This window comes from Abramis brama (genome assembly GCF_963993115.1).
Source record: "Abramis brama genome assembly, chromosome: 1".
Lineage (NCBI taxonomy): Eukaryota > Metazoa > Chordata > Actinopteri > Cypriniformes > Leuciscidae > Abramis > Abramis brama.
The window spans coordinates 62,474,128-62,493,902 of NC_139963.1; the positions used below are offsets into that span (position 1 = coordinate 62,474,128).

The window sequence follows — 19,775 nt, forward strand, 5'->3', positions numbered from 1 at the left end:
TTTTCTCTGTCCCGTTCGCGCTCTGCGTCTGTACGTGGACAGAACGCAAAGCCTCAGGACCTCAGATCAGCTCTTCGTCTGTTACGGAGGCCAGCAGAAAGGGAAGGCTGTCTCCAAGCAGAGGATGGCCCACTGGATAGTGGATGCCATCGCCTTGGCTTACGAAGCCCAAGGCGTGCCCTGCCCCCCTGGGTTGAAAGCCCACTCCACTAGGAGTGCCGCTTCTTCCTGGGCGCTGGCACACGGCGCCTCGCTGACAGACATCTGTAGAGCTGTGAACTGGGCGACACCTAACACGTTCGCTAGGTTTTATAGCTTACGTGTTGAGCCGGTTTCTTCCTGTGTGCTCGCTTCTACTAGCCGGTAACACCGAAGTTCCCGCTCTACTGTCGGCTTGCTGCGCCACTCCCTTCCTAGGAACGGATACGTGCGCTTTTTACTCCAGTCGAGTTCCCCATTGGCGAACCCTGTGAGTTCCTCCGTTGCGGAGCGTCCGACGCCAGGCCTAGTGTTCGTATGCTTGTGTAACTTGTGCTAGGCTGGGTTCCATATGTGCGATCCCTGCGGCGATCCCATATGTGTATTCTTCCACGACCAGCTCCCTGCGGTGAGCCCGTGTCTTCCCTCGGCAGAATCTGCTCTGCCGTCACTGTCCGGTGTGTCTCCCCCTTCGGTTGGAGCCACCCCAGTGACATTCCATATGTCGCACTGCCCCGTCGGCCAGTCCATATGTGTATTCTCCACATGTCACCTCCCTTCGGGCAGGATGTGGCTCCGCAGCGTTCTTTCCCCTGGAAAGGTACGCTTTCCCAGTGTTATCCAAGAGTTCCGCTGTGTGGGGTATAATGGAACAGCAGTTGAACTCCCTCTACGCAGGTCTTCCGCCCCAACAGTTGGGGGTCTGAGAGTCTTGCGTAGGGCGCTGGATGGGGCAGCAACCGTGGCGTTTTCCATGGGATCCCAATTACGTCGTCACGTCGACGTTACGTCGAACGTGAGCGACTGAAAGGGAACGTCTCGGTTACTGATGTAACCCTCGTTCCCTGAAGGAGGGAACGGGAGACGTAACGTCCCGTCGCCACCGTTGCTGACCATCGCTGCATGGCCGCCACAAATCTCGGCTCCTCAGCGAAAAACAATGTGTGCGTGCGCCCGCTTCCTGTTTATACCCGCGCGGCGGGGCGGGGGCGCGTGACGCGATTCACGCACGCCAACTTTCATTGGCTCGTTCTGTAGACACTCGAAGTTGATAGGGCTCCCTGAAGTGATCCCAATTACGTCGTCACGTCGACGTTACGTCTCCCGTTCCCTCCTTCAGGGAACGAGGGTTACATCAGTAACCGAGACGATTTAATAACCTTTTTAAAAAACTATATTTTTGACCTTAAAGAAAAATAGTTATCTCTGCCAACATTTTGTTTCTGTCTGACTGGAGAAAGTTTGTCCTGCCATTCACCTCAACAGCTCAGATGAAACTGAAGAGAAAATGGCCGACTTCACCTATTTTTTACTCTAATGCTCAATTCACCTACTTATACTACGCCCTAAAAGTATGTACTCTTTTTCTGAGGAAAAAATAGATACTTTTGAGTGTTTAGCAGAAGAGTAGACAAGCTTTGGGACAAACTATCACGTCATCTCCCAGATGACTAGCATCTTAGCCGTTAGGCTATAACCCAGATAGCAACATTGTGAACGTATGGATGGCTCCTGTTTGCCAGATCCGCTCCTGTTTGCCAGATCCGCTCCTGTTTGCAAAATAGTAATAAGTGAAGCTGGTAATGCTGTTTGTGGAGTTGTTTAATCCTCCTCTGCTGAGATCTTCACAGGTTTAATGTCTTCTTTACTCTTCAGTGGATTTCATCCAAGGCTGTGGCTGAAGTCAGTTGTAGTTCTTGTGTTTCTGCTCGTCTCTTTTTCTGTTCTCTTCTTTCCTTCAGTGATTCTGCTTGATAACAGGCTTATTAAGGCTGAGGTGACTCCATATTTAATATACCCTGGTTTTGTGGCTCAGATAAGGTCCAGTTCTGGTTTATTTCTTTGCTCTTGGCTGACATGTGGCATTGCTATGGCCTGCTTGTGGCCCAGATCTGGCAAACAGGAGCGGTCCGCCCAAGTGCCGTCATTCCTCGCTGCATGTGGGCCAGATCATGCAGAAGTGTCAGGAACAGTTGTGTGTATTATTTGTGTAACTTTAGGGAATAAACGTGCCTGAAAGCCATGAAAACAACAGTGAGGCAGAGTTTTTGCAGCTTGTCAGTTGAGTTTCCGCCCCGTTCCCATGGTAACTCCCTCCGCTCCTGTTTAAATGCTACCCGCATGTTCAGTGTGGGTTAATCGCAAATAATATAAATGAAATGAGAATTTGAAAGCAGTATAGGCCATAATACAATAGACCAGGGGTTGGCAACCTAAGGCGGGTTAATCGCTGGCACACAAGCAAATGCGAGAGAAGTGTATGTATTTCATTCAGATAAAGTAGTCTAGTTTTATGCCGGTCAAATACACTCGGGCTCCCCATGATTATCATCACGCATCATCAGCATCACACGTGCACACGGAACGCACATGTAGGAAACGTGGTACGGCGTGCATGTTAATCTATGAGTGCATTCACACTGGGAGCAGGAGCAGCTGTGAAGCGGGGGTTTCGCCGCCGAGTCTATTTTGTCTGCGCTGCTCACGCTCAATTTAAAGCCCCTTTCACACAGAGATGCCGGAAAATACACGGATAAAGTGACCCGAGAATTGACCCGGGTTCGTTTGATTTTGGTTCATTCACACTGCCAGTGATTTTCCTGAATCAGAGAGTGCGTTCACACACAAGCCGCACAAATCCCGTAAAGACACGTGACATCGATGTAACTTAAAATGTCTCAGCAGCGTCTTAAGTTTGCTTATGACAAACTTTGCCTCTCTCTCTCAAGAAACCACGCTTGTGCATTTTTTTCTCTGATTCAATCATAAACTTGCAGCTGGCGAACGATCCCGCGCTTCAGCGTCATCATTAAGACACGGCATTATTACGGCTTTTGTTCACACAGCGCGCGTTCCGGGACTGAACACGGCAATGCTACAAGGTCCCCAATCCGGCATCGATCCCGGGTCGTGCACAGCTATTGACCAATCAGAATCAAGGATTGGAACTAACTGTTTTAATTTATTAACATATATCATAATGATCACTGAGATATACTGTGTTTCAGGTATCAGTGGAGTGGATCATGATCATGAGTTCATCAGTTCTGGTGAAAATGCTCGTCTGCCCTGTAATAATGCTCTTTCTGACTGCAAATCAACTACATGGTTCTACTCTAACAGCTTCAGTCATCCAGCAGCAGTTGAACTGATTACTTTAGGGATAAAGAATAAAGACACAGAGAGACATGAGAGACTGAGTCTGGAGTCTGACTGCTCTCTGAACATCAAGAACGTCACAGGAGAAGATTATGGATTATACATCTGCCAACAATATGTGAACGGACAGAAACAAAGACCTGATGCTTATGTTTTTCTGCATGTTCTTCATGGTGAGTTTATGATTATGTGGTCAATTTAAAAATTCTCCCTTTAAACTCAGATGATGATTGAAGAGTCTGTGATTTGTGTCTTGTGATCAGTTTCAGTGTCTCCATCATCATCATCATCATCATCTTCATCCTCACAGACTGAGATCAGTCCAGGCCGCTCTGTGACTCTCTCCTGTCAGTTGTATTTATATATATACTCCTGTGATAATTGGGTTCGTTCTGAGGGAGTTGAGCTGTTGTGGGTGAATCAGGCTGGTGTTGATCTGAAGACAGACTCCAGATATCAGATATTATCATCATCAGATCAATATCACTGTATCATCATCACTCTGTCTACAACACTCCTGAATGAAGATGACAACAGAGAGTGGAGATGTCAGCTTACTCACAGAAATCAACTCAAGACCTCAGTCAGATACACTGTCAAGTATTCAGGTGAGAAAACAGTAGGGATGTCCCGATCAGGTTTTTTTGCCCTTGAGTCCGAGTCCGAGTCATTTGATTTTGAGTATCTGCCGATACCGAGTCCCGATCCGATACTTCTATAATACATAAAAAAAGAATAAAGAAGAGCGAAAAAACAGATCCAGGATGTTCCTTATTTTTTATTTAATTCACCTTATTTTAACATTCAACAACTCTGTTAACAAACAGAGCACTTCCGTGAGGTAGCTTGAACAATCAAGTAATAAATAAATTCTTCACTTTTGGACTTTAGTGCAACAGTAAATATAAAAAAAGTCTAATAGCCTATATAAACAAATAGCACCTCAACTTAAAATACCCGGCAGGCATGTAAACAAATAAAAAATAAAAGTGCCACAGTGTTTGCAAAGACAGTAATGTGCTTTTAGGAACTGCACTCCTAACTCTTACGCCGGTTTCACACTGCACTGTTAGCAGAGCGTGCAGCGTGTATTTTTTTCGCCGACCATGTTAACAGATTAGAGCATTCACACCGCACGCAGAGGTGGCGCGGCAGTGCGTAGCAGAGCAGGGGTGCGTTTCCCGAAAGCATCGTTAGCCAACTATGGTCGCAAGTTCCCTCGTTACTAATAGAGTTCAATGGACATTGCGATGAACTTGCGACCATAGTTGGCCAACGATGCTTTCGGGAAACGCACCCCAGAGCAGTGCCGCGATCGTTTCGGCGCCGAGTCTATTTTTGCTGCGCCGCTTTTGCTGAATTAAAGTGACAATACATTGATCATGGCCAAAATACACCGCAGTTTTATCCAAAAAGTGCATTGATGATATCTATTGTGTTTTAAACAGTCAATCAAATGACCAACAGCAATTTAAAAAGAAAACAAATGTCCAAAAACAAACTTGTTGCCATAACAATAAAAACAAAGATGAACCAAAAGTTATATAAATGAAATTATTAATAAAATAAGCTTCTTGACAAGTCTTTTCTCTTAAATGTATTTGAAAACGAAAAAAAGCAATGCCAACTTATCCAAGACTCTGTCTGTACACAACCCACGGTTCAGCCGCGCGTGACAAACGCTGCCAGTGTGAAAGAAAAACGCGCGTGTCCTGCTCCTGCTCACCATACGCACTGCTCCTGCACTGCTTACGCTCTGCTAACGCGTGCAGTGTGAAACCGGCGTAACTCTGTGCCACCGCATAACTATAGATGTGTTAAAAAATAATGAGAATATATATACATATATATCCGAGTCCTGATCGGGAGGTAACGTCCGATTCCGATCGAGTCTGAAAACACGTGATCGGGCCCGATTTCCGATCACGTGATCGGATCGGGACATCCCTAGAAAACAGTGTTAGAAGAGCCTCATAATGTCAGTAACACTAAGGTCTATCAGTATCACTGAACCAGAACAAACTGAGGGAACAAAAGCTTCTTTGACTCTCACAGAAGAGTAACTCAAAGCATTGCTTCAAACTAATGAACTGCAGTGAAGTAACAGTCCAAAACGTGATGCTGGAAATAATAAAGGAATTGAAACTTGACAGCAAAAATATTAACTTTTTATGTAATGTGATGATCAAAGTTAAAATATGATGGTCATATTGTACAGTATTAATGATCTGAACTAACATTCGTCTTCACAGCTCAAGCTGATTCAACGACAGCAGTGAATCCAGTCCACATCACACACTCTCAGGATCCCTCAACTATACACACACACGTTTCTAAAGGTACATCATCACTGTCTTTCTCACATCAGTGCTTTTCAGTGCATAATGCTAGAGTTATCTTCAGTGTTAACTCATCAAAATATGACTGTCATATTCTACAGTATGATTCTCACATTGAGTTGTTGTTTTAGTTTCATTTCATGGACTTTTATGGTGTGTCCCAATTAGCGTACTTATGCATATTCTAGGACATGTTTAGTATAAACAGTGAGAGTAGTGTGTTCATATAACACTCCGGTTCTTTCACTCGATTCTCCCAGAAAGTTTTGTTCACACAGCGCGCGTTCCGGGACTGAACACGGCAATGCTACAAGGTCCCCAATCCGGCATCGATCCCGGGTCGTGTTTGCGTTCACACAGAAGGCACTCTGGCAATTTGCCGGCAATTTCCCGGGTTCAAAGCGCTGTGTGAAAGGGGCTAAAGTGAAAGCACACTTTTGATGGACAAAATAAATATGATTCCAAATAAAAGTGCCCAAAATGTCTAGTGTGTTTTAACGAGAACTGCATTAGGTTATGTTATAAAAGAAAATTAAGACTCAAAAATATTTATATAAAATCTACCCATTTAAACTTGTTTTTATTATTCAGTTTGGGTAAAAGGATATGGTATTTAATAAAAAAAATATATATATAGAAAATAAAAATCGGTATCGGCAGGTCAAACTCAATGAAAAATCGGAAATCAGAATCGGCCTAGAAAATTGTAATCGGTGCATCTCTACTTAGGAGTTATAATACTATTAAATTGTCTATCTAAATCTAAAACAAATTTCTGGAGAAATATTTAAATTTCTGTATTTTCTGTGTAAGCCATTATGAAAATGTAAAATGTTTGTGTATTTATATGAGTGTGTATATATATATATATAGGCTATGTGTGTGTTGTGGCACAGTGATGAACCCGGAAACTTAAAAATGGCACTTTATGACAAAAAGGTTGCCGACCCCTGCAATAGACTAAACATGGTGTAGAAACAAAATGTGGCCAAGTAGTATAAATATACATTGTTTCTATTTTGTATTAAAAATGGGTTTGTTATGGAGTAGGCTAATAGATTTAAATCTGACATATTGCGGTGCATTCCACTGTATTTCAGTGTGATTTACACATTTCATTCTGTATGACTTGTATATTTGTGGATTTGGCATTTATCCACGGTCTAAACGTTTTGTGACATTTTATTCAACTGCATCTCCAAATTTACTGTAAATTGTTTTCCACAATTGCTAAGTATTTTGTTTTATTTTATTTTATTTTTTTAACTAGTGAAATAAAAAAAGAAAAAAAAAAAGTGAAATCTCTTCAAACAAGTCAAGTTTTTTTATTAGACTTTTATCTGTCTAATTGCGCTCCCATCGACCGCTGTTGGCCTACTTATTTAAAACAGCAGCCAGAATAAAACCCCGATTAGTTTGCTTCAGGTGTGTATTTCCTCCATTACACCCGGTTACAAAAAGTAGAAACAAATATTGCAAAACACACTGATTAAAAACTTGACATGATATAAGGCACAAACATATTTTCACATATGTACATATTTACACAAAGAACAATTTAAGCTTATGAATATATTTTCAAAATATATTTAAATATATTTATCAGTGTACCACATAAATGTGAATATATTACATTTCTGTATGGGCAAACTTCTGCCTAGCCCCCTAAAATACAGTGGCGTTTTCTTGCGGAGGCCAAGGGAAGCCAGGCTTCCTCGCTTTTTCAGTATATAATCGTCATTTAATAAACACTTTTGTTTTCACAGTTTACGTAATCCTTCTGTCATCTCCTCATCGTCTCTCTTCATTCATTACTGAGCGTTTTATGATGTGTAAAACAGCGCCCCTATAAAAGTGACATGGTGAATGAGCGTTGAAAACATGGTACTGCACACTGTGTCTGTGAGGAGGCCAGGCTGAGTTGGCATCCCTTGATAGAAAAAAAAAAGAATGATTAACCAATCAGGTGACGCTATTGTCACGACACTGCTCCCCTGTGATTGGTCAGGACAGTGTCAAGGGAAGCCATGAACTTGTTGGCATCAGGCCAATCACATCACGTTATCATCGTCAATGAATGAAATAGCGGAAGATTTGTGGATTTGTGTTGACATCTTGTTTAGCTAGTTAGCTAAAATTATTAATTGTAATTATGGAGGGTGGAGATTTGGAGTATTTGATAAAAAAATCTTTTACTAAACTGCCTCTACAGCAGCAGTGTGTGAGAGAGAGCAGGAGAGAGAGAGCGCGTCTGGTCTGAACTGCCCATTTAGCGATGTGTTATTTTTTTAATGTGATTATAGTTCTTCTTACTGTTTCTTGCGTGCTTTGATTAAGCAGCATGTGAGTGCACTTTGTTGTTTATTGTTGTGATTGTTTGTGAATAACCGCTATTGTCCTTACATGAGCGTCACACCGATTTAAGGGTGTATTAAATGAAAAAGGTTATCTTCTTGTTGCTTACCGTTGGCGTTTCCTATCTGCGAATGTTTTAATAAAAAACACCATGAAAGATGTTTAAGAGGACTGACTGTGTGTGTGTGTGTGTGTGTGTGTGTGTGTGTGAGAGAGAGAGAGAGAGAGAGAGAGAGAGAGAGAGAGAGAGAGCGTCCGTGCTCAAAGTGTTGGATTGTAACAAGCGTAAGTCCTGGTAAGATGATGCTGGGCGCTCTAATAGTTCATCCAAATAGCAACATATAAATGGTAACGTATGATTTTCTGCCCCCACCCCTTAAAACACACTTAGAGGTTGTGTCTTAATTGGCTTCCTCAGAAATTTTCCCCACGCCACGCCACTGCTAAAATATGTGATTAACTGTACACTAATTCTTGATCGCTTCAGTCTAGAGCCAAAAACTCAAGCCCTACCCGGCCCCAGCCCAACAACGGCTGCAATTTTTCAGACCGAACCCGACCCGACCCGAGACCAACATCAGCGGCGCCGTTTCTATTATGAGCGCGCATGCTACATACACTCATTGGGAGCTGAGCCCCGCTAAAATGAAAATCCTGTGTGAAGCTCGAGTATTATGTGATGATGATGTTGTGTATATGTGGCATTATGTGTTGAACTGAACTAACAGACGTGATCCACAGATCCAGGAGAAACTGAAGTCAGTGTGACTGCTGGATCATTATACAGAGGTACGACACGTTCATTTATACTGACAGCTTTATAACATTAAACTATCAGTCAGTCTGTAAAAGCTTCATCAATAACTGTTGATAGTTGAATACCCTTGACTTCAGTCATGTACAGTTTCTCTTCTTCCTCTCATGTTTCCTGCAGTGATTGTGATTATTGTTGAGATCGCAGTGTTTGCTGCTCCTACTGTGATTCTTCTTCAGATCATCTGTGCAAGAAGAGCTGGTGAGTTTTGAGCCGCACACAATCTGATGATTCACACTCATCTGATCTGGAACAATCTGCAATCATGATAAAAACACATACGAGAGGTCAGTCAATGCTTTTATTTTGCAGGGAGGAAGGACTCGAAGCACCCAGAGGAAATAGAGATGCCGACAATATTAGAATAAAATACTGATGAGTTTAGAGCAAATCTACAGCAATATTTACATTAGCAAAAACTTACAGAGGATTGTTCATTGTTTTATTTTCTTCTTCTCAGAAAACAGAGGAAAAACTCTGATCACAATGAAGAAATAGTGACACCAAGTTTAGATTTATGTTTTCTTGTGCTTCATATGTAAACTGCTTTAAATATAATATTAAATACAGTAATGGACAGACTCAGACTGTATAATCTCTCTCTGTTCTGTGTGATGGAGCTGATTTGGTGATTCTTGTATCTTGTCTGTTCATTCCTGTTTTTAGCATCTTTTTATTTTCATTTTGAATGATTAATGCTAATTTTTCTTAATAAAACCTCTGCAATTGTGTTTAATGTGTCTCCTTTCCTGAGATGTTTGTTACAAATATGCTGATTCCCCCTCATGAGCTCGTAATGTATTGTAATATAGAATAGTAAGTGTGAGTATTAATGGGTCGAGTGTTGATGTTGATGTAAAAGAAGCGTTTCAGTCGTTTCTTGAAAGTGGCTTAAGTCTCTGCAGTTCTGAGAAAATTGGTTTGTTACTGAAATGCTACTCCTGAAATGCATATATCTTCAACAGTCGGACACTAGAAGACTGAAACTAGTGTCATCTTGACCTGCTAGATACACTGTTCACAGCAAAGTCTTTGTCTGTCATCCCGAGTCCTCCAGTCGGGAATGTGGAAAATAGGCATTCTTCATGTTTAACAGCTGTTTGCAAAAACACAGTCTGTGTCAAATCAGAATCATTTGTTTTTCATAGTGCCTGGTTTGTTAACTTTCACAATCCGTTTTTTGTTTCATGCTCTGTCCACTTTGTCTTGTGTTATAATGATATACAAGGAATAATGGTCCAAGCCATTAGATAAATCAGCTTTAGGAAACGCAAAAGAGGAATCAATTTCGTTGTTCGAGCGCTATCTGAAACCTGCCTTTCTCACTCTCTCTCTGCATGCTCGCGCTTCAGGTGCAAGTCCCGATCTTTGCCTCTTCTTCTGCGTTTAAAATTGTTTGAGTATGTAAATTGGCAAGACAAAACATGTCCAAATTGTAAACTTTCACTCTATGATGGTTAAATTCAGCAGTTAATCCACGAATGCGTGCTGAACTGTGGGTCAGCTGGTCTGTACGAATCACGCATCAAGTGCGATCCGTTGCACCCCTGATGTACTGGCAATTCATCAGCCCAAATTACATAGTAAAAATCTGACCCTGTCAAAAAAGGTGTAGTGCTTTCTGCAATTGGGTCGGGTCATGTTCACATCTTAAGTTAACCGTCACAGAGTTTTTTTGGATCCAGACCCGAGTGCGATTGCTGTATTCACACCTGCCCAAAAGATCCGCACCAAGGGGTGAAACGAACTTGAGTTCAATTCAATCGAACCAAACAAGACAGGTGTGAATACACCCTTAATGATATTAAGAAGAGGATCTATGACCTCTGGAAGCATCTCTTTCAATAGGTCAACAGGTCTGCCCCAAAAACTTTTCCAATTGTCAATGAATTCTATATTATTTTGAGGACACCACTTAGACAGCCAGCCGTTGAGTGAGGACAATCTACTAAGTGTCTCATCACTCCTGCGAACAGGAAGGGGGCCAGAGCAAATTACAGTGCCTGACATCGTACTTGCGACTACAGCGCCTCACGGTCACCCAGTTGCCCTGCTGCACGGGCTCTACTTCAGCCGGAACCGAACAATGTACAGAGTTCACTAAGCTAGTCGCATCCAAAGCAGTATCTAAAGCTCTTGCACTCTTACTATCCTTGATTAAAGCTTGGATGTGTGTCTCTAGTTCTGAAATCTTCTCCGTCAGCCTGACTATCTCCCTGCATTTATGACATGTGAAGCTTTCTTCGCCGACAGAGAAGTCTATACTGTACATGTAGCAGGCAGTGCAAGTGACAATAACAGAAGACATGACTCACCGTCTTTGTTTCACCACAGTCGCTTTACAACAAATCCTTTTTCAAGGCGCTCAAATGAATAAAAAACAAGGATCATGGAGCTGAACGGAGCTGGTTAGCTGGATGCGATACAAGTCATGCCTTTTGTTTTCTTTGTTTGCTATTTCAAAGCCCTGTCAGGGAAGCGTTGTGGGCAACGACACAGAGGGTAAATGAGATGATGCAGTTTAACTTGATCTGATCATCGAGATCCAAACAATGACTTGTGTAGATGATATAGTTATACAATGGATCTTTTCAAATACAATATGAGTCCTTAAGTGTCAGTTTTATTATATGCATTATACTGTATTAGAATAGACAAATAATATAGTGTCTCTTCTTCAATTGGACATTCATTCAGTCTTTGGTATGTTGTCAATATCATTAAAATTAAGATCAATTAATAGTCTGCAAGTATTTTGGATATAACAGTTTTTGCTAACTTATTATATTGGGCTTTATTAAACTTTATGAAACGATAATTAACTTATATGCAAATTTTTACTACAAGTCAATTTACTGAGCAATTTTCACAGTCCTTAAACTGAGATTTTAAAGGATTTGTGATCCTGTGTCTCCCTCTATTGGACAACATTAGTATTATGGCCTTCATCTCTGAATCACATTGATTTAAATGGCGACTTTTTTTAAGGATTACACATTGTTTAATGAGTATTTTATTACTGATAATATACCCACATAATATACCATAAATGTATCATTACATTCTGTCCTGTTTGTGAACTGAGCAGTGAACAATATTAGACAGAAGCCTGTATAGTTATACTTTATATGTGGTGTATTTTGAATTATTACTTTTGCACAAAAATCCTTAAATAATATAATCATGAATACTCATTTATCAGTAAGAAAACACTTCTGAATGTATCTGATCTCTGCAGAATTGATGTGAATGGCATTAGTTTCATATGTTTCCTCTTCTTTCATAATTTTCAGGAGCACAAGAGTCCTTGTACATGTGGAAAGATACAGACAATAGTTTTAAAGGCTTAAATATCTCACTGGCAGATTTCTGTCGGGCGCGAAAGGGTTTTCTGCAAGTTTTCCCCCTCACATTATGTGAAATATTTACAAAATGAAATTGTTCCTATTTCTCATGCATGGAAATGTAATAATATGTACATATATTACATGAGCGTATGGGTATATGAGGATGTTTCATCACTCAAGATCAGGTGTGGTGATCTCTGTCCATTTCTGCTCATAGTCCCTTCCTTGAGTTTCTGCATCTGACTCTCCATTCACTTCAAGTGTAAAGTTGTATTCATTTAAATTTAAATTAGTTTCGGCTACATTGGTGGTTCACATACATAGACAATACAATACATTTAAATACTAAAATAAAAGAGGGTAAAAAACCCACTCATGTTTATTACATAAACAAATAGCTTCAGGCACAAAGGTACATAGTGCAAAGGATGTCTGCCGCCCCCTATTATTAATTTTGGAAAAAAAAAATTTTTTTAACTATACCTTGCAGATGATTTTGTTCTTCATGGAGAGTGAAAAAGAAGAAAAAGACAAAATGATTACCAATATCACATAAACACTTAATTAATGTTTCCTGCATTCATTTATTTGCCAGACATTGAAGGAACGTTTATTGTGTTGTTGTGCTATGTTGCTTCATTTTACCTTGTGTTTATTTAAAGCTGCAGTAGGGAACTTTTAGAAAACGTTGACTTAGCCTGAAAATTTGAACAAGCACAGCTTACAGGTCACTCCCCCTCACTCTTGCTGCGCTACAGCCCTCCATCCACAGCTCCTCCCCCACAACGGAGCCTGCCGTGAACGCGCAGGCTAGTAAACATGCAGGGACACTGATAATGGTAACGTTACAGTATGTAAGTAATTATTCTAGCGATGTGTAATGCTAAATAAGGTTTGCTAGTACATTATTTCAGCAACATGACAAGCCAGTGAATTAGCAGGTTTCTATTGTTGCTTTGCACAACCACTTTCCACCAACGCGGAGACAACTCCCTTTCTTCAGCCTGCCAGAGGCGTGACTCCAGGGCCGACGCGCTATGCCATCACAAGGCATAGTCATACATGTTTGTATGACTGTACAAACATGTATGTGTTGACGCAAGTCATGCTGACAATGAGGTCAATCATCTCCTCCGTAAAAAACAGATTGAACACGGAATCCATGTTCTGGACCTTTGCGAAGGCATAGCGCGTCGGCCCTGGAATCACGCCTCTGGCAGGCTGAAGAAAAGGAGTTGTCTCCGCGTTGGTGGAAAACCACACTTCGCTGTTTCTCCCAATCCACCCAGATCCAGGATCCTCCGAATCCTCCTCGCCTTCAGTGGAAGCTAGAGAGGATGATGAGGGTGCCACATCCAAATCAGGATCTGACTCTCCTGAGTCTGTTGTGTCAGAGGGAGAAGACGATACATCATGCAGCTCGCTGGAGGGGTCAGGCTGCATAATCATCTCCAAAACTTCACTACAAGTCAAGCCCTTTCTCATGTTGCTTGCTGCTCTTCTCACCATCAAATGACCAGCAGGCTTGCATGAACGCGTTTAAATCCACTTGCTTTGTTTTTGTTTACTCCATGTAGTTCTGAGAGCTGAGGTGCATATTTTGATTTTCTCAGACGCATCAAGGTGAGTTCACACACACACACACACACACACACACACACACACACACACACACACACACACACACACACACACACACACACACACACACACAAACAAACACACACACAAACACACACTTTATTATGCTATTATACTTCGTATAAACTCCATATAACTCCATGTAAAAGCCAGAAACTAAGCTTTTTTTTGCACAGGCCTATCTAAAGGGTTAATGGTGCCACCTAGTTATCAACAGTAAAAATTACAAACTTTACCTATTTACATCATCATCACCTATATTGCAATCAAAAAATGTAGTTATAATGGAAGTCAATGGGGCAAAAACAGCCACAAACAGTAAATGAGGGAGAAAAAGTTCAAATCTGATGCTGCACAAAAACTAACAATGCATCAAAACCAATGTTGTTTCTAATCTTTGACTTGTCCAAGACTGTGATAAAAGGTAAAAAAAAAATCCAGTCCACAATCACAATCACATTTTATATTGAAAATGAGTCCTTTTGTGTGTGTTTTTTCCCAAATCAGTGACATCATTTACGAATTTGGCAATTAAAGAGTTAAAATCCTGATTTTTTTTTTAAACATTTAGTATTTTTGAGCAGGACTGAGGTTGATTAATAGATTTATGCAAAAAATTTGTAAAAAAATATTTATCTGATACATTTTTACAGCAGTTTAAAGTAGTGGCTGTTTTCAGCCACGAACATAACGAAAGGGTATTAAATTTGCCCACAGTGTACTGTTGAGTTTTTTAAAAATTTCAAAGCATTTTCCCAAAATATGTGTCAAAATAAGATTTGTCACCAAAAATCATTCCATTTGCTGAAACACAGAGAAAGTTATGGCCAAATTTAGACTCAAAAATACCCCATAGTGGATGAAAACATCCCCAACAGCACATAAGGGTTAATTTGTCGTTTAATGAGGTCTAATATATGTTGTTAGTGGTGAGAATTTTCACGTGAATAAATAAATAGATCCGACAATTTTAAACCTTTATTTAAATGGTCCAGTGGCAGAACTTTTGCCAAGCGTGTTAGAGGTTCTGGGTTCTAATCCACCGTCGTATAGTTTTTTTGTTTTTTTTCTCATCAAAACTGATTATGTTTATCAGTGGTTGTATATCAGACAGGGACACGTTTGTGTGCATTTTGTTTTGTAATTTCACGAGAACGAATAGAGAGTCAACACAACGGATTGAAGCGCGCGTCCGAGTGAAGGCTGAAGACTGTGCGCGAGCCACAAACAAACACAGTATTCGCGCCACTGATCGCAGTGGCAACAAGCTCTTTGATCACTTAATTTAAAAACAACACATTTCAGCGCTAGATCGCCCTTTTTTAACAAACAAACTAAATTAATGCTCTGCTAGTTAACTGAAGATGTTTTATTTATTTGTATTGGTTTATTAGTTTATCAGTTTATTTATTTAAAACAGGGTTGCATCGAGTTTAAAGTTTATTCCCTTTGCAATGCAAAACAAGAAACACAGAATCTTATTCTTGCGACATTTTAAATATGTAGGCCTACTGCCAACGAAATTGCAGCTAAGTTAAACAATTAAAACGGTACAAAACGAAAAGTTCAAAGCAACATAAATTAAGAACAGGCGTTTTTCTTTGCCCCTCTCTCGCGCTGGATCTCTTTTTAGTACGTTTCTTTTGTCTCCCTCACTCTGTCAAACACACCATACAGCTGATAATACTGTATATGCCGCTGCGTGTCATCCACACAAATCACGAAAGAAAAAACTGTAAGAAAAATACCTTTGTTCCTTCAAAGACACGTGCATGCCTTGCTGAATTCACCTTACAATAAAACGAGGTTGATCGCGAATTAAAGAGCTCTGTATCTGCTAAAGTGAAATTGTGTGTGGAAAACCTTTAAATACAATCAATAAAACTACAATATTTATAATTTAATAAGATATTGGGCCTACATATGGACTTTTGGAGATTTTGATATTTATCCTTTAAAGAATTTTGCCTTTGCCTTTGCCTCATCAGGCTGGCTATCCGACATTCTCCATATGAAAGACGGAACATTAACACCTATTCGGGTTGGTCCTGCACCCCCAAGATAAAGCAGCTGCCTTCTCCAAACCCCCCACAGGCTATCTGAGTTTGCAAAACAAAACAAAGAATTTGCAATAGGCTATTAAAGTGTTGATAATGAAGGAATTAAATAATTTAGGCTATTTAGTAATATTTCTGTCATATGTTTATTACTAAATATTTAATTATTTCAATAATTGAAGAATTAAAACGCTACTTCAGTTTGGGCCAGCTTTTTCCAAGCAAAACTAAGTACAATCTTCAAACGCATGTTCATTTGTTGTCATGAACAAAATGTTCAACTCAATATTAAATTCCACATGGATCTTTGAATCCTTACAACCAGGGTGCGATTTGTGAATAAAGTTTTTATTTTTTATTTTTTTTTATTCAAATAAATCTCGGACCACAGTGCTTCGTGCTGCTGTTAAACTAAATAACATTAGAATAATTATGAACTTAAATGAAACAATATCGCAACATTGACAAATACATTTATTTGATCTGTTTTTACAATTTAATTCAGGGCAATTTAGCCTAGATTTAATTAGAGCGAGATTTTCGCCCTTTCCTTGTCCTTTCCTCATTGGGAAGCGCTCACATGATAGCTAAACATGTTTGAGTAGAGAGTATCGTGACTGAGCTGAGGCAAGTGGCGTTCGGTTCATTTTTGTGACGCGCAGTTCCCGGAGACAGAGACGACAAACAAACTTTTGTCGTTAGCCTAATATGAATAAAAGTTTACAGTTTTAAACGATGTAGGCTATACTCTACTCTTATCTGTATGACCGAAAAATTACAGAGTAGCCTATTAAGTTATTTTAGCTGTTAAGAGTAAAATAAATCCAAATGAACGCGCCGCCGCGTTTGTCGAACACTAATTCAACATGCCAGAATAAAACCTGGCTTTAGAACAATGCATAGCGGCGCCACTCGTCGTGGTGTGCCAAAACACCTGCTCGAACATGGTCGAGTCGAACAAGGCGCTAGAGTCTCCAGACATGAACGCGTTATAATAAGGCGTTCCGTTCCTGCTCTCCTGCTAAAGGCTGTACTCGGCTCTGTAACCAGTGTTGAAGCGGTCTCATGTGCAATAAGCCCAGTCTGCAGACGGAGGCTGCAGCTGCCATCAGACCGAGTAGCCTCTGAAACGTTTTTAAGGGGATGGCTCTGCCTTGAACGAATAGGGCTAATGTATTGTGAATCGACTGGATTCTCGACTCTGACAGCTTCGCGATCATAGCGCGCGAGTCCAGCACCATGCCGAGGAATGTGATAGACTGGCACGGTTGAAGCGCGCTCTTCTGCATGTTCACAGACAGTCCCAAACCTGTCAGGTGGGCGAGGAGTCTGCGTTTGTGTTCCTCGAGAACACACTCCGACCGCGCGATGACTAACCAGTCGTCGAGATAGTTCAGAATGCGCATTCCACTGAGCTTCAGGGGAGCAAGCGCTGCATTCATGCACATCGTAAATACACGGGGGGCCAGAGCCAGCCAGAACGGCAACACTTTGAACTGGTATGCCACACCTTCGAATGCAAAACGGAGGAAGCGCCTGTGATGCGGGGCTATCTGAATGTGGAAGTATGCATCCTTCAGATCCACTGCAATGAAGTAATCGTCATACCTCCGTCCTTCTTCTGTACTAGAAAATAACGGCTGTAGAAACCGGAATTTCTCTGCTTTTCGGGTACTATCTCTACTGCTTGTTTGGCCAGGAGAGAGGAGATTTCTGCCCGAAGTAGTGGGGCGCTCTGTTCTGACACCTCTGTCATTATCACACCGCCGAAGCGGGGTGGTCTGCAAGCGAATTGGAGCGTATAGCCATGTTTTATTGTGTTTAACACCCAATATGATGCCGTTGGGAGCGTCGACCACGCGCTCAGGTGGCTCGATAAGGGGGGCTTTAACGCATGCTGCGGCGGGGGCTGAGCGCCAGCCACCGGGGAAGCATTGACCGCTACATGAATGACAGGTGACTCGTCCGCGGCTTTTCGCACGGGGACATAAATAGCCACCTCCTCGGGTTTCCCCGAGCTTCCGTTCTGTGAAACGTCCCCCGGGGGAGAGGTTTCGCTTATGACGCGGGTAATAGTGTAGGGAGGACGAAAGCTCTTTTGCTGAGACGTGTAATGCACTTTGTTTATTGAAACAGAACACAGCGGTTTCAACATCAAAACATTCACGCCGAACTCTGGGCGGGAACACGCCCTCTTCGCAGCGGGTCCGACGAACACGTCCCGCGCTCTCTTCCCCCCGACACGCACATCAGGAACGCTGCTCTTTCTTGCCCGCCGGGCGCCCTTGGCTGCTAAAGGCCAGCTTCGCACCAAAGCGGATTTATTAAATTTATTTTATTTTTTTTTATTACAAATGTATTTAATTATATAATAGTGTACATGTATATTACATGTAAGTATATTTTAGTCCACATTAATTGCTTGTCAGTATATTTGAAAGTACACTTTTATCATATTTCAAAGTTCAAATAAAAATGTATTAAAGTCCCACTTAAGTTGTTCCAAAAAAGCACTCTTAATTTCAACTAATTTCATTTAATTTGAGCTTAATCTGTGATACATTTGAAATCAATTACATGCAATACGTTTGTTGAAAACATTACACTTAATTCACATTTAAGTGTATTGTTAACTGACATTAAAGTATATTTTAGTTCACATGAATTGCTTGTCAGTTCATTAAACTACACTTTAACTATATTTTAAATACACTGAATGTACTTATTAAATATGTATTAAAGTCCCATTTATGTTTAAAAAAAGCATTCAAAAGTTCAACTTATTGCATTTTATATGAACTTAATTTGTGATATATTTAAAATGAAATACAAATAAAATGCACTTAAGCGGTGAAAACATTACATTTAATTCACACTTAAGTGTATTGTTAACTGACATTAAAGTACATTTTAGTTCACATTAATTGCTTGTCAGTGCATTGAGCAGTGCACTTTAAATCAATTTTAAAGACACTAGAAGCAATTATGAAAGTAAATATAAAGTTGTATTAAAGTCCCACTTAAGTGGTACCAAAAAATCACTTAATGACAACTTAATGCATTTTATTTCAACTTAATATGTGATATATTTCAAATCAATTATACTTAATGTGCATTCAGGACCGGTGAAAACATTGCATTTGAGTTACACTTAAGTGTATACATTTAAAGTATATTATATGTATAATAAGTACACTTTATAAAAGTACACTAAAGTGCATTTTTTTTCACAAGGGTTGTCAGTTTCTGAACATACAAAACTGTATGCTAATTACATTATTGCAATGAATGTAGTTATTAGAATGTTTAACTATATTTAGATTCATTTGGACATTTTATGGTTTAGTAGGGTAGTTATTTAGTGTCAACTGTGTTTTTGTATTATTGATGTTTTATCCATGTCATATTGTGAAAAATTACAGTATTGTCTTTCACTAGAGCAGTTTAACAGGCTTTTATCATGCATCCTGACTCAAATAATGTGTTTCTAACAGCAAACACTCAGAATAAAGTGAGATGATCTGCTGATGATCCTGAATGGCTTGTTGAATGAGTGTTGATAGTTCCTGTTTTCACCTCATTTATTATGCTGATGTCTTCAGTTCTCCTGTAAATTGACACTTAAAGCTCATTTCATTGGTGTCAACAGACTGATGGTAGTTGTTGGAGACAAATCTGTAGATTTACTTCTGTTTATGCTTATAACTGTTTTTCTTACCATTGTTTATACATGGACAATTTTACACTAATTATATTCTGTTGTCCATGAGCATAAAAACAAACTCAGTAACTGATATATTTTTGATTTTGCTAGATCAGCTCACACACCTGTAATTCATCATCAGTGAAACTCCTCCCACAGCAA

The 19,775-nt window shown here is 40.3% G+C and overlaps 1 protein-coding gene across 2 annotated transcripts in view; it reads left to right on the forward strand.

Moving 5' to 3' along the window:
- Positions 1–9,601, forward strand: part of LOC311077845 (uncharacterized protein) — a 372,280-nt gene extending 362,679 nt beyond the window's left edge. For both annotated transcript variants that reach the window (XM_084106487.1, XM_084106488.1), the window contains exons 9-15: positions 3,207–3,530; positions 3,621–3,965; positions 5,610–5,696; positions 8,793–8,840; positions 8,986–9,066; positions 9,178–9,239; positions 9,325–9,601. In XM_084106487.1, coding sequence (XP_083962613.1) covers positions 3,207–3,530; positions 3,621–3,965; positions 5,610–5,696; positions 8,793–8,840; positions 8,986–9,066; positions 9,178–9,233 — 941 coding nt within the window. In that variant the 3' untranslated portion in view covers positions 9,234–9,239; positions 9,325–9,601. The remainder of the gene's footprint in view (positions 1–3,206; positions 3,531–3,620; positions 3,966–5,609; positions 5,697–8,792; positions 8,841–8,985; positions 9,067–9,177; positions 9,240–9,324) is intronic.
- The last annotated feature ends 10,174 nt before the right edge of the window (positions 9,602–19,775 follow it).